The sequence below is a fragment of the Haliotis asinina genome, chromosome 1 (genome assembly GCF_037392515.1).
Source record: "Haliotis asinina isolate JCU_RB_2024 chromosome 1, JCU_Hal_asi_v2, whole genome shotgun sequence".
Lineage (NCBI taxonomy): Eukaryota > Metazoa > Mollusca > Gastropoda > Lepetellida > Haliotidae > Haliotis > Haliotis asinina.
Genome location: NC_090280.1, coordinates 73,141,751 through 73,155,532, shown reverse-complemented (window position 1 = coordinate 73,155,532; position 13,782 = coordinate 73,141,751). Strand labels below are relative to the sequence as shown.

Here is a 13,782-nt window from a genome sequence, read left to right as displayed (position 1 = left end):
ACTTATACTGTAAGTGTTTGACTGAAAATAACGCCTTATTGGCTTTCTGAACAAGCACATTGATTGCCTTCGACCAGCATAGTCTGTTAGAAAGTACAGTGCCTAGATAATTATAGTACGTTGATATTTTAACCTGATCACTTCCAAACATCCATTTTTCTGTTCCCCTCAGCTTACCCCCGTTTCTGAACACTAATATCTCTCTTATCTAAATTAACATTCAATCCCCATTTAATACTTTACTGTTTAAGTACATCTAGTTTTCTCTGCAAGCCAACAACTCTGTCATAAAAAAGACACAAGTCATCAGCGTAAAATAACAATAATATATCCATAAATTCTTGACCAACAAAAATACCCCTAACATTAGATTCATACAACATATTTTCAAGTTCTGCCACAAATAATGAGAAAAGCAAAGGACTGAGCACACATCCCTGTTTCACGCCGCTCAGTGTATCAAAACAACTGGATATTGAAGAATTTGATATTTTAACAGCAGACTTTACATTTGAATACATACCAAACAAGACATTGAATATTTTACCATGAATGCCTCGTTTCAATACAGAGTACCATAGTAATTTTCTATTGACAGAATCAAAAGCTTTTTTTAAATCAACAAACAGGCAGTGTTTTGCAGTGGAATTTACAAAACAAAACAAAATTCCATTTATCCAACCCCAAATTTTATTTCCCCACAATTGTCTGTCTACAATAAACTAACGAGTGTAAGACACCGCACACTGGCAATATCCCACTGAGGTGCGATTATGACCAACTAATTTCTAACATGTGAACTGTTCAACATCTAACACACAGACGTCACATAATCAGTGTCATAACACTCCTAACCTAACCCTAATACTGCTACAGAATCACAACCTGTCCTTATATCAGATGCATGCATGGAAATCTCGTGCAGAAGTCCTTTCCGCGAAGCGTAGTGCGTTTGCGAGCACAACACACTGTCCAAGAACAAAACATCCACTAACTAAACATGTCCGAATACGCATTCCACGAACCGTTCTTCAGTCCAGGCAGTAAAAACCATTGGTCTTTGTAAGATACTTTTGTACTAAGCATTGTAAAACAAATATGATGTCCAAAGTGCTGTAACCAGCTCTAAACCCTGTTTGTGATTCAGGCAACTGTTCATACAAAGAACAAAACAGAGTTAGTCTCTTATTCAAAATAAATGTAAATACTTTACTCATAATATCGGCAAGTGTTATGCCTCTATATAATTATTTATTTCTGAGACTTTTCCTTTTTCGTGCAAAGGTACCACTAATCCCTTGGCCCATTCCACAGGAAATTTACCACTAGTAAGTATAATATTAAATAACACAAGGAATATATGGCAACAGTTCAGATTTACAACATGTAATCATCTCAGGTGTAACGGCATCAGGTCCACGCGCTTTCCCTACACTTAGATTGCCAATAGCCCGAAGAATTTCGTCGTTCGATATTTCACTGTTTAATATGTGATTAATGTTGTCATTATTACAAGCACTGCAAGTTGTACCATCATGTTCTTTCACAAACTGATCAGCCTTATTAAGATGATCAAGATCGATATCAGTATTTATAGTATTGAATACAGTTGAATACAATATGTTAACCTGTTCCTCCTCGTGTCGCTCTTTCTTCACACGACACAGATGACGATACGAGTTTCTTAATATACGAAATTCAATCCAACATAAAGAAATGCCAGTTTTCCTAAACATATCCAAGTTAGAGTATTTAAGCTGTTTCAAATATCTACACTCCTGGTCATACCAGCTGGCACTACAAGGCTGATATGTGAACCCTCCACGGACTCTCATACCACACTGTTCTGCACTACGAGTTATACAGGAAGTCAGTTTAGAGGCAGCGTTGTCTACACTCTTTACAACATCACTTGTAAAGTCATCAATACCACAGGATGACAGTTTACATATGAGTCTATCTGCATAATCGTTTATCTTTTCATCCTTCCACTTAAGTTTAAGAACAGGAATTTCCTCATTGTCTAATCCTCTCAGCACTCTTGGATCACTCTTTAATGATGAATTTATTGGATGAACGTAAACCTCGGGGGAATATACCTTCTGTCAACCTGGAAGCTTAAAATCATATTATTAGTTCTCAGGCTGGATTTGGGAGCAGGGAAGCCTAGTTCTTTGAAGCATTTGCTCATCGCACTAACAATCCGGGTTTCATTCTCACGCCATTCACAGCACATAATTGAGGAAGATTGGACTCTTCACTAATCCTCTTCACCGATCCACCAATCCATTCACATTATCATCTTACTGAACAGGAATATATGCCGTGAGATTATTCAGAGAATCGCTGGACCTAAGGGACGCCTGACTGGTTCCAATCGCTCTCTGCTTTGCGCACCCATCGGTGTCGTACCCAGCACAATAAGGTAACACATATGCATTATCTTCATGGTATATGCCTGTGAGTTAAACATACCATGGGCAACGTAACATGGCACGTTGCTCTCGTCATTTTGCTATTGCCAAGATGGCTACCAATATGCAAATGTCCCACGGAAGACGAAACCACCGAGAGCCATGCCATCACATCTGCTCAAAGTAAAACACTATTCACAACAAGTATGGAATGTTCTATTTTGGGTTGTCTGAGATGCCCTTAGACGACATCGTTAACAACAAACGACGACTCTCATAAATATATCAATGGTTGTGACGTCTTTATCATTGAATGTCTCCTGGTTATATTTAATAACATGTAAAGAACCTTGTGATTTGTTGGTTTCAAAAATTCCAACAGGATACTATGCTGCCTTCGTTGGTTTCTTTCATATAAGTAAACACGTGCAACAGTGGGCCCGTCGATCAGAGAATGCATCATTGGTTTCTCAATTATGAAATTATCGTGACAATTCCAACATGCACTACACATTGCCCTGTTCGGGCTGAGGAACAATAGTCTGCATTAGTTTTGTGTGGTATGTTCGTTCATACGATATGTTTATGCACAACACTAGTCCATCTTGGCTAAATGCCCCGTAGTGTGCATGAGCTCATTGCTGGAATCCTGAACAAGATACACAAGTAAGTGATCCCGTTGTTAGTAGGTACACAGAGACGCTGTCTACATTAATATTAATGAAGTTGTATACTTATAGAACTCTCCTCGTTGTTCATCTCACCAACTTGTACATGCCATTCAAATAAGTGTTGGATCCTGTTGGGGACTGGTCTCTTAGGCTTTAGTGAGGCTGACTGGAAGCCCTCTGGTTAGGGGGAGCGGGGAGTATGTATCAGGAGCAAATTGTTTCTTTTTGGCCTCCTGTTGTGGCACCTCGTCAAGACAAAAATGTCAGTGTTTGCTTTCTGGACCACTTTGTCAGGACTGTCACCCATCGAGTTGGGTGTTTGTAAGAGGACAGAGATTGTCATAGCGGTACCAGATTCCAGGGTGGTACTATGGGCGGTTACCGAATCCTGTGTTGGTGCTGGGATCAGGACAAATGACGTGACTTTGTCGACCCGTGAAGATCCAGACTGGAATTGGCCTTCAGCATCGCATGCTTCAGCATCGCATGCTTCAGCATTGCATCCTTCAGCATCGCATCCTTCAGCATCGCATCCTTCAGGATCGCATGCTTCAGCATCGCATGCTTCAGCATTGCATCCTTCAGCATCGCATCCTTCAGCATCGCATGCTTCAGCATCGCATCCTTCAGCATTGCATCCTTCAGCATCGCATCCTTCAGCATCGCATCCTTCAGCATCGCATGCTTGTCGTAAGTGACGATTAACAGTATCGGATGGTCAGGCTCGTTGATTTGGTTGACATATGTCACCGTATCCCAATTCCGTAGATCGATGCTCATGCTGAGTCTAGACTCGTTTATTTACAGACCTCCTTTTTTGCAGGAATACTGCTGAGTGAAACGTTTAACAAAGAAACAAAGTGTGTCTGTCAAATGACGGACGCACCATCCTAGATCAACCCAGACATGGTAGTGTTTTGGTTTCTCTGAACCTTCCATAACAGAGACAATTCTGAAAGTAACCGCATCGCTGCACATTTTCACAGTGATCGCCTGTGATCAGTGACCGTCAAAGAGAACTTGTTAGACACCTTTCTATCTGTCACTTAATGAGTTTGTACCTGTGACCGTCCAAGAGGATATGTTAGACTTGTTCATAGTGGTCACTTGATGAGATAGTATCTGTGACCGTCAAAGAGGATTTGTTAGACACCTTTCTATTGTTTACTTGATGAGGTAGTGTCTGTGACCGTCAAAAAGGATTTGTTAGACACCTTTCTATTGTTTACTTGATGAGATAATACCTGTGACTGTCAAAGGGGAATTGTTAGACACCTTTCTATTGTTCACTTGATGAGATAGTACCTGTGACCGTCAAAGAGGATTTGTTAGACCCTTTCTATTGTTCACTTGATGAGATAGTACCTGTGACCGTTAAAGAGGATTTGATAGACACCTTTCTATTGTTTACTTGATGAGGTAATACCTGTGACCGTCAAAGAGGATTTGTTAGACACCTCTCTTTGACATGAGGTATTCGGCTGCCTTTCACGGGATCTAAAACGTGGACACGTGTATACTTAATCAAAGCAGGTCCTCCATTAGATGTACGTGGACAATGGGCATTTCATTCGTCTGAACAGTCTGGGCATTAAAGTAATGGATAATACTAATTTTGTTGCCCGAGAAAGAATTTGTTTTACCGAGATGTGATAGCTAGAATATTGTTGTACATGTAACTTAACGTTAAGTCATAAAGACTCACAGAGATGTGATAACTAGAATATTGTTGTACATGTAACTTAACGTTAAGTCATAAAGAGATGTATGGCATAAAACTAGCAATAAAACTGCTCCGTATTATAAAGATTTATAGAGACATACCAAATGGCAATTACAACACGTGCTGAACTTGTTAAGTAAAAAGATAATAGGACTGGGTTTTTTGATGGATGATAATATGTATTTTCAGTTAGAATGGCATTGCTGGATGGAATGGATGTTCTAGGCTGCTTTACAAACCACGTCCAGGTGGTAAAAGTTCGTATTCATTATGAAGAAAGGGTTAGGAGACATTAGCTTTGGACTGTAACGATACATCGAACTATCGATGGATTTCAGTTGTTGAGTCTTCGATACCAATTATTTGATGGTAGAACTGACTTCCATTCATAAACGCGCAGCGAAGCTAAAGGATATTTGTGTACAGACTTGCAACTTCATTGAGTTTATGTTTTGACTGTTTACGCGATCAGGGTTTCAGGTTTCTGTCAGTTAGTTACAGAGACTGCAACTATTTCATCTTATTTGTATTTCATATAAACTAAATGTATATATCCATTTGGGAAATGCCTTCAAATAAGACAATTCATACATTGTATCCATGCATGGCAGCGAATGAATGACTTCGTTTCACGCCGCCTTAAGTAATACTACAGCAATATCATGGCGGGTGAGTCCAGAAATGGGCTTCACATGTGTACACATGTTATATAAGCAAGAATGAGTTGTGGTATTTTGAACACCATTGCACAGTTGCATGGTAGCAGTTGAGTAGCCTAGTGGTTAAAGCTTTCAGTTGTCACACCGAAGACCTGGGTTTGATTCCCTACATGGGTACAATGTGTGAAGCCAATTTCTGTTGTCCCCAGTCATGATATTGCTGGAATGTTGCTAAAAAAGCTTACTCACTCAATTCACTCACTTGGAACGGCAGCACATATGCATGGATCCAATGCTGAGCCATTCTTTAGTGTGCAGAAACAGCATCAGGTTCTGGGAAACATGACATAAGCAGTTTAGTAGAATTTTCTCCAAGCACCTTCTCAACATCATCACAAAACCTAAAGCAATATTCATTACCCTATGGGACACAGGCATAGCTCGGCATAGTTGGTTCGACGTAGCTGAGTGACTGGTGACTGGTGAGAGGGGTTAGCTTACGCCGATTTTATATCCAAGCAATATCACGGCAAGGGACACTAGAAATGGAGCTCACACATTATACTCATGTGGGAATCGAACCCGGTTCTTCGCGGCGACGAGCGAACTTTTAACTACTAGGCCATCCCTCCGCCCTTGAAGGCAGAACCTGAATAGGGGGTGGGTCCCATGAGACAGGTGGTCTACAGGTTTCCCACCCTACACCTACCCAAAATTCCAGTAGGTTAATGCTCATGCTGTTGACCACTGGATTGTCAGACCCAGACGAGATTATATACAAACCACCAAAATATAGCCGGAAAACTGCTGAGTGCGGTATTAGGCAGAAAACAAACAAACCTTGAAAGCCACAATATCTATCCGCGTTTACACAATCACAGACTCATATGATTCTGAAATTTATACAAAAGTATGTCAACGCGAATTTTTAGCCGTTCCAAAACTGTAACTGATCTAAGTACTCCCTCTTTACGACCCCGATGTTATCAAATGTAATTGTTGAATTTTCATCGTTCGCGCGTTGCGTATACGCATTGTAGATACAGAGGCGATTACCTTCCAATCACTTCAGTAAGTGGTGAAATTGATATAGTAGTGATACAATGAAAGCTTTGGATGATTGTTTAACATTGATTTCAGGGGACATTACTGTTTTCAGTGTCCCTCGGAAAAATCGTAGTTTAAATTCCGGTTATTATGAACAGAGCTAGTAAAACACCCCGAAATTAACCTAAACGCGGCAGAAAACAAGCAAACAACAAACAAAATAGGTGCACATAAATAACTGATTATGGTATTAGTGATAAAAAAATCATCTCTATTTGACATGAATAGAATATAATTCCCAAAGTTTGAAGTCGATTTTTGCTTGTCGATTTTGATAATAAAATATGTAACTAAGGGGCTATTCACACTGGGCTATTCACACTGTGTACGCTTCTAGATAAAAAATCATCACAACACCCCACCACCACCACACTACCCACCCAGGCATGAATTCTGAATGACCCCTGACTGAACTTACCGAATTTAAAAATCCATACGACACAAATCATTTTTGATACATGCTAACGATTAGATTAAATTCACGCTAAGTACAGTAAAGTCTTCCCATGGATTAGTAGTTTATTAGAGGAAATACAGTACGTTACTATATTTGTTATTGTTGAACACATGACAAAGTGAAAAGCACGTGGCCATACCACTGTTCAGCTAATCATTTGGCATTCGCCGAACGGTTTTATGTCAACCGTTTGTTGATTGGCTTGAGACAGGGAACTATTTGCATAAATATACAACCATGATTCAGCGGTCTTGCAAACGCCATTCATAAGGTGCGCATGCTTGAGAGGCGCTCACAACTGCTGCTCTCCTAACACAGAAAGCTTCGAGTCATTTCAACTGACAGTATGGAAGATCGTGGAAACTGGAACAAAAAACTGGAATTTCTGCTTGCCACGGTCGGGTATGCCGTTGGACTTGGAAATGTATGGCGATTCCCGTACTTGTGCTTCCGTAGCGGGGGAGGTAGGTTACACGTTGTGTTAGTAAATCCATGTACCAAGTTCACACGCTCTCTTGCTGTGAGATTGTGGATTAGCCTGGTTTAACTGGGGTTATAAATAGACTGACGAAACCACAATTCGCGACTGTTAGATTTTTTCATGATTATTGATTGGCTTATATAAGCAATGTTTTCTGTTTTGGAAGTCTTAACTCTATTTTGGTTGGCATAGAAATTTCTGTTACGCAAGAGTATGATCTTATGTAAGGGCAAGTATATATTCCACTAAAGGGATATTTCAGCCAGTTAATGATATCAGATATCAGACACCATTGTCTCGGTGGATATATTTCTGAAATCTATCACAGTACGCTTGTATTGCAGTTTTCCTTCCCCATGACATCACAATGCAACTGGTGGTCTTGCATGTATGTTTCTATGGTAACAGCTTTGCCCCACCAATTAAAGTTCTTTGCACTGAATTGCTTCTGCTGTAAAAACGCACTCCACCCTGTTTGTCAAACATGCTGTATTTTATAAACATCAAAGAGAGCTGTCTAAAATGTTGTGAAGGCAGTGACACAAATAGGTCATACCTTTATATAGAGTGTTTTTTGCATTTTTGTTCTTAAGTTGTTTTTTCCTTCTCTTTTTTTAAGAGTTGTAGGCTAATATTTATGTGGTGTATTTGGTGAGTGATCTTTATAACACTGCCACATGACATACCTTAAATCATGTCTTGTCTGACTTGTTGATATCTGGGGCGGTTGGGTAGCGTAGTGGTTAAAGTGTTCACTTATCACACTGAAGACCTGGGTTTGATTCCCCACATGGGTGCAATATGTGAGGCCCATTCCTGGTGTCCCCTACCATGATATTGCTGTAATATCATTGAAAGTGGTGTAAAACTAAACCCACTCACTCAGAGCTACGTCAAACAGACAATGGAGAGCTGTGTCTGTATTGCATAAGGAATATCTAGGTTCTGTGGTAACATTTAGAAGGTGCTTTGAGAAAATTCTACAAAACTGCTTATGTCATGTTTCCCAGCACCTGATGCTGATTCTGCACATTAAAGAATGACTCAGCATTGTACCCATTCATACATGCAGCAGTTATGTATCTGTATGTACAGTGGTCTTAATGAAAGGTTTGTCTGACAGTGGAGTTCTGATTACCTCAGGCTATGATTTTAACTCTAGAATATCTGTGAAATTGTGTGGTCATAACTTAAACCTTTTTCAATAGAACGTCTGTGAGATAAGTTTTACTACTTTTGACAGGAGTCTTTGTCTAAGCTATTACTGATACATGATGAACCTGATATTCTATATTTATATTTTCCTAATATTTGAATGCTAATGTATTGCTTGTACTGGTTACAAATAATAATGAATTTTGGTATGAATTATCATTTCAAGTGTCATTGTAATTTGCTCCAGAACATTCCCTTTAACATCTCCGTCGTGTACAGTGTACATGTCTTTTCAGACAGGTTCTATTTTCATCTGAATGCAACTTGCAGTGTTAAAGTAACAACTTACACCACACCAGTTCTAACAGAAATGTTTCTCTATCAAAGGGAAAACTGTGGTACCATTGCTGACAGTCACTTTAATGTAGAATAAATATGATAATGCTTTTACATATTCTGACCCAGATAGTGAATGTACATTAAATGCATATTTGCATCATTTTATTGATGGTAGTAGAGTTTTATACCCCTTATGTTTATATTGTAACTGAAAGTCAATTAGATGTGATGAAATTTATAAATGTCAGATTTGTTATGATGATTTCCACAATGTTTTTATATGTACCTCATGAAGAAAGATATTAGAAATACACAGTTTGGTCTATCAAGGACACAGCTTTCAGTGGTGGGTGTCATAGCATGAGCTTGACAGTTGATCCTGATGGTCTCTGTGTGCGCTGTTCACTAATGCAACAACTCAACTACACTAATTCAGTCTGTGTTTTTGTATGTTTGATATAAGCCTTGCTATGTGTGATCAACTGGTCCATGTTATGTGTTGTCACCTCAGCTGTGTTTAAAGAATGTATGATCAAAGTTGATAGTCTAAAAGATGAATTGCCAACAAAACAATCTGAAAAATAAATGTGATGATGTCCCTGTCGACCTACTACCACCATTATCCATTATCATCACCACTCATCATCACCTCTATAAGCACTCATCATCGCCTCTATAAGCACTCATCATCACCTCTATAAGCACTCATCATCGCCTCTATAAGCACTCATCATCACCTCTATAAGCACTCATCATCACCTCTATAAGCACTCATCATCACCTCTATAAGCACTCATCATCGCCATCACCAATGGCATTGTAATCAAAGCTCAACCAGACAGCCTAGTGTTTGGCACCAATGATCATCACACTACGAAAACAGAATACAATTATATGTAGGGTTATAATTGTATGGTTCATTCCCATTATGACTATTCCCATTTTGACTACCTGTCCAATACACAACCTGTTTCAGTCAAGTGGTTTATAATTACTAGCTCTTTCACCTCCATCAGGTAGACTGTTCCACTAGCACTTCTAAACAATTAAAACTGTACCAGGTTCATTCAATATCTGAGTGTTGTTGGCATTTGTAATCAATATAGCATTTATAATGATGTATATCAATACAAAGTCTGGCTGTATATTAAAATGTATGTGGCAACATCTTATAATTATGTTTCATACCTCTGTGAAATCATGGAGTTATATGTGTCATATTGTAGTATTTTACAAAAGCAAGAAATCTACCTAATAAACATATGGAACTGTGCACTGATTTCAAAATTTACTCATTCGTTTCTAGGTTTGAGCTGGAAGGACTGTAAAGAACAGATTTTAAATCAAAGCCTTTAGCAAAGTAATACCAGTGGTTGAATCAAATACTTTATTAAGTAGGCGAGTTGATAAATAAGGAGGCACTAAATGTTTTCCATTTTATAGAACATACACAGTTTTTGAGAACATCTCCGTTATCAAAAAAGGTAAGATTTGTTTCATTAGATAGTTATGACTGGTGCCACAGACTGCTCCACATATAGTTCTGACCGCGTTGAGGTGGAACTTTGCAATTTTTTGTTCATTTATACAATTGTAGTAAATATGGCTGGCATGCTTTGAAGTTCATAAAATTGGGAGCAGGTTTGAAAATGTCCACACCAAATTTTACAGTTTATGGCGAATTAGGCAGAGCCCATTTGCGCTTAGAAGTAGCTACACGTGTGATCTCATATTGGCCTAAATTTTCATGTCCACAACCAAACAAAGAAATTGCCTCATTTCTGTATAATTATGTATATAACAAGAATGTTCATGATCAGTCATATCCGTTCTTGATAAATGTGACAATTAAACATTTTAATATTTAATCCGAGTAGTTATCTCAGCTTGGGTTGTAGTTTGATTAAAGAGTAGAGGAACTGGGAGTAATCAGCTATGCAAGTACTGTACATTTTTAAGTGAAGGGGTGGCATGTTTAAGTTCCTGAGTAGTCAAACTGGGAGTAGTCATAATGGGAAGACACCATATATATGAGCCAAGTCAGCAAGCGAGACCATCCGATGCTGCTAGTCACCTCTTACAACTAGCACAATTTGCTGAAGACAAATTCCTACCTCGAATCTCAGCAGAAACTGTTCTCACATCCAGCAGTGGAAAATCATAGTTAACAAACTCTGTGTAACAGTCCTTAAAAAAAATAAATGAATTATTGTTTAAGTTCATAAATTCACACCACGAATTTGGTTCTGTTGTGGTTAATAAGTATACTAATATTTTATATATATACCATTATATATACTAGTAGTATCTCTCACTTTTTGAGACAACATTTAAGTGAAGTATTAAAAATCAAGTGACTACCTCTCCTACAGTTGATAAGATAAACATAGATTCTTGATGTATCCTGTATGGATTGTCAGAAGTGTAACCTACCATCTGTTCTTATCACAGGATATGTTGGTTTGATTTTACCAAGATTATCATTTTATGAAAGTCCCCATAACTTTTATAACAACATAACATGACAGTGTCTTTTATCAAAAGGTTCACATTCTGCAACTTGAAAATTGTTTCTGTAGGCCAGATTGAAAAACAAGTGTTCGAATACACCTCTTTTAAATTTAGGGTAGACAGGTATGATTTTATCAAATATTTTTACATCATTTTAGAAGTAAGGTTCAAAGTGATGACACATTTATCAATGTGCATATTGTTTATTCAGTCAAGCTTGCGGCCATCATGTGAACTTTCTCGAGCAGACTGACCGATGCATGTGCTGGGGAGTAGGGAGGGAGCGGGGAACAATGGTATCTGGAAACTTATTTTAGTCATGCTGCTTGCAAAAAAGTAGGGTCGGCACTAGAGTTCAAGGGTCAGTCTGGTAATTGTTACTGCGTAAACCACAACATTATTTTAGGCCACACAGCAATGTACCAGGGACTCTTGCCATTGTTCTTGAAGTATTTTTATGGTCTAAAGAGACTTTTTATGAACATGCTATGCAGGCACTATGAAGACCCTCTGGGTTTGTCCATGGGGATTTGTGAAACCAGTTGCCTGTTTTTGTGGTCTCAAGTTCTCAGCAAGTGCTGTTTTGGGTGACGAACCATGTCACTTCATGTTCAAACTTGGCCAAAGATAAAGTATGAGCTCTTTTGGTACTAATATGTATTTTATATATTATACTACACCATTCCCATTTGGATCTCTTTACTGAAACTTTAAAGCAATTTCCTATTGTCACTAAACAAGATAAAATTAGTTATTACAAGCAAAGGTTATCTATTTTATCATCTGTGTTTATATGGGTAATCTTGCAGGTTTGAACTTACGATAAAAAAGACTGCTCATCCAGTTTAAGAATAAGAAGTGTGTTTCTGATTATGGATATGTGCACTGCCATGTAACTCACTACAAGTATTATTTTGTTTCCCTTCCAACATACAGACAGACTAGTACTACAGTTTCTAGCCATTTATATACAACCTCAACAGAATTATTTACCTGTGATCTCATCTCTTAAAGTAGGATTCAAATGGTCAGTTATTAAGAAAGAAGAACTTGATGGGTGTATGTACCAATATTCAGGGGGTAAAAAATCCCATCGCCCAACACCCGGGGCAAGTCAGTTTTCATTTCGGGGAGTCAAGTAATGGTTTATCTAACTTGTCAGTTGGCTACAACATAATTTCTGCTTACGGTTTCCAAATAAACTTGGATTTCGTTTCATATCTGCTCATAATGAAGCTATTACATTTCACAATAATAGTAATTTAGAGCTATCGTTCTTTGAAATTTATCACTCTTCGATAAATAGGCCAGTAAACATTAACATCAAACATTGTGTCGCAAAATCAGGAGGTAGAAAATTAGTCAGGACGAGTTTAACGTTCTTGAAGTCACTTGCCCTGTGGCAACTCACTTTTAAAAAATATTTTGAACTCCTGCAATATTGCTGTTAAATTTTTCAGTTTGTCTTTAACATGTTTGTAGAAAAGTATTTGTGATTAATATCTCCTCGTTCCTTTAATTCAACCTATATTTGGAAGAGAAATTCAGTCTAACTTGTGCAATAACAGGTTTGCCTGCTTGCAGAAATTGTTGCTTGCATAAGAGATGATCCCTTTTATTATAGGCTCTTTATTCAACGCAGTATATGAGGGAAACAGGTATGAAACTGTTATGAAACAGTTTTCTTTGTATATAATACCCAAGGGTTTTGTGTTATGTGGTTGAGGTAAGTTACCTCTTCTGGCAATAATCTGCAACTCATCTGTAACAGATGGGGAATATATGTAAGAGTAAAAATGGCAAAGAAGTTCTATCACACAAAACTTGGTGTTTATTATCGAAGTACTTTCCTAACTGATACTTTCAGACTGAGGTGGAAGAGAAGTTCACCCCTCTTGAGAAGAACAAAATTTGGTGTTTATTATTGAAGTACTTTCCTAACTGATACTTTGAGACTGAGGTGGAAGAGAAGTTCACCCCTCTTGAGAAGAAGAACAAAATTTGGTGTTTATTATTGAAGTACTTTCCTAACTGATACTTTGAGACTGAGGTGGAAGAGAAGTTCACCCCTCTTGAGAAGAAGAACAAAATTTGGTGTTTATTATTGAAGTACTTTCCTAACTGATACTTTGAGACTGAGGTGGAAGAGAAGTTCACCCCTCTTGAGAAGAAGAACAAAATTTGGTGTTTATTATTGAAGTACTTTCCTAACTGATACTTTGAGACTGAGGTGGAAGAGAAGTTCACCCCTCTTGAGAAGAAGAA

The 13,782-nt window shown here is 38.2% G+C and overlaps 1 protein-coding gene across 1 annotated transcript in view; it reads left to right on the top strand.

The window, feature by feature from the left end:
- Window positions 1-7,316: 7,316 nt before the first annotated feature.
- The window catches only part of LOC137296917 (sodium- and chloride-dependent GABA transporter ine-like), a 91,581-nt gene continuing 85,115 nt past the window's right edge, over window positions 7,317-13,782 (top strand). The window contains exon 1 of the mRNA XM_067828819.1: window positions 7,317-7,495. Within this exon, the coding sequence (XP_067684920.1) occupies window positions 7,378-7,495 (118 nt within the window). The 5' untranslated portion in view covers window positions 7,317-7,377. The remainder of the gene's footprint in view (window positions 7,496-13,782) is intronic.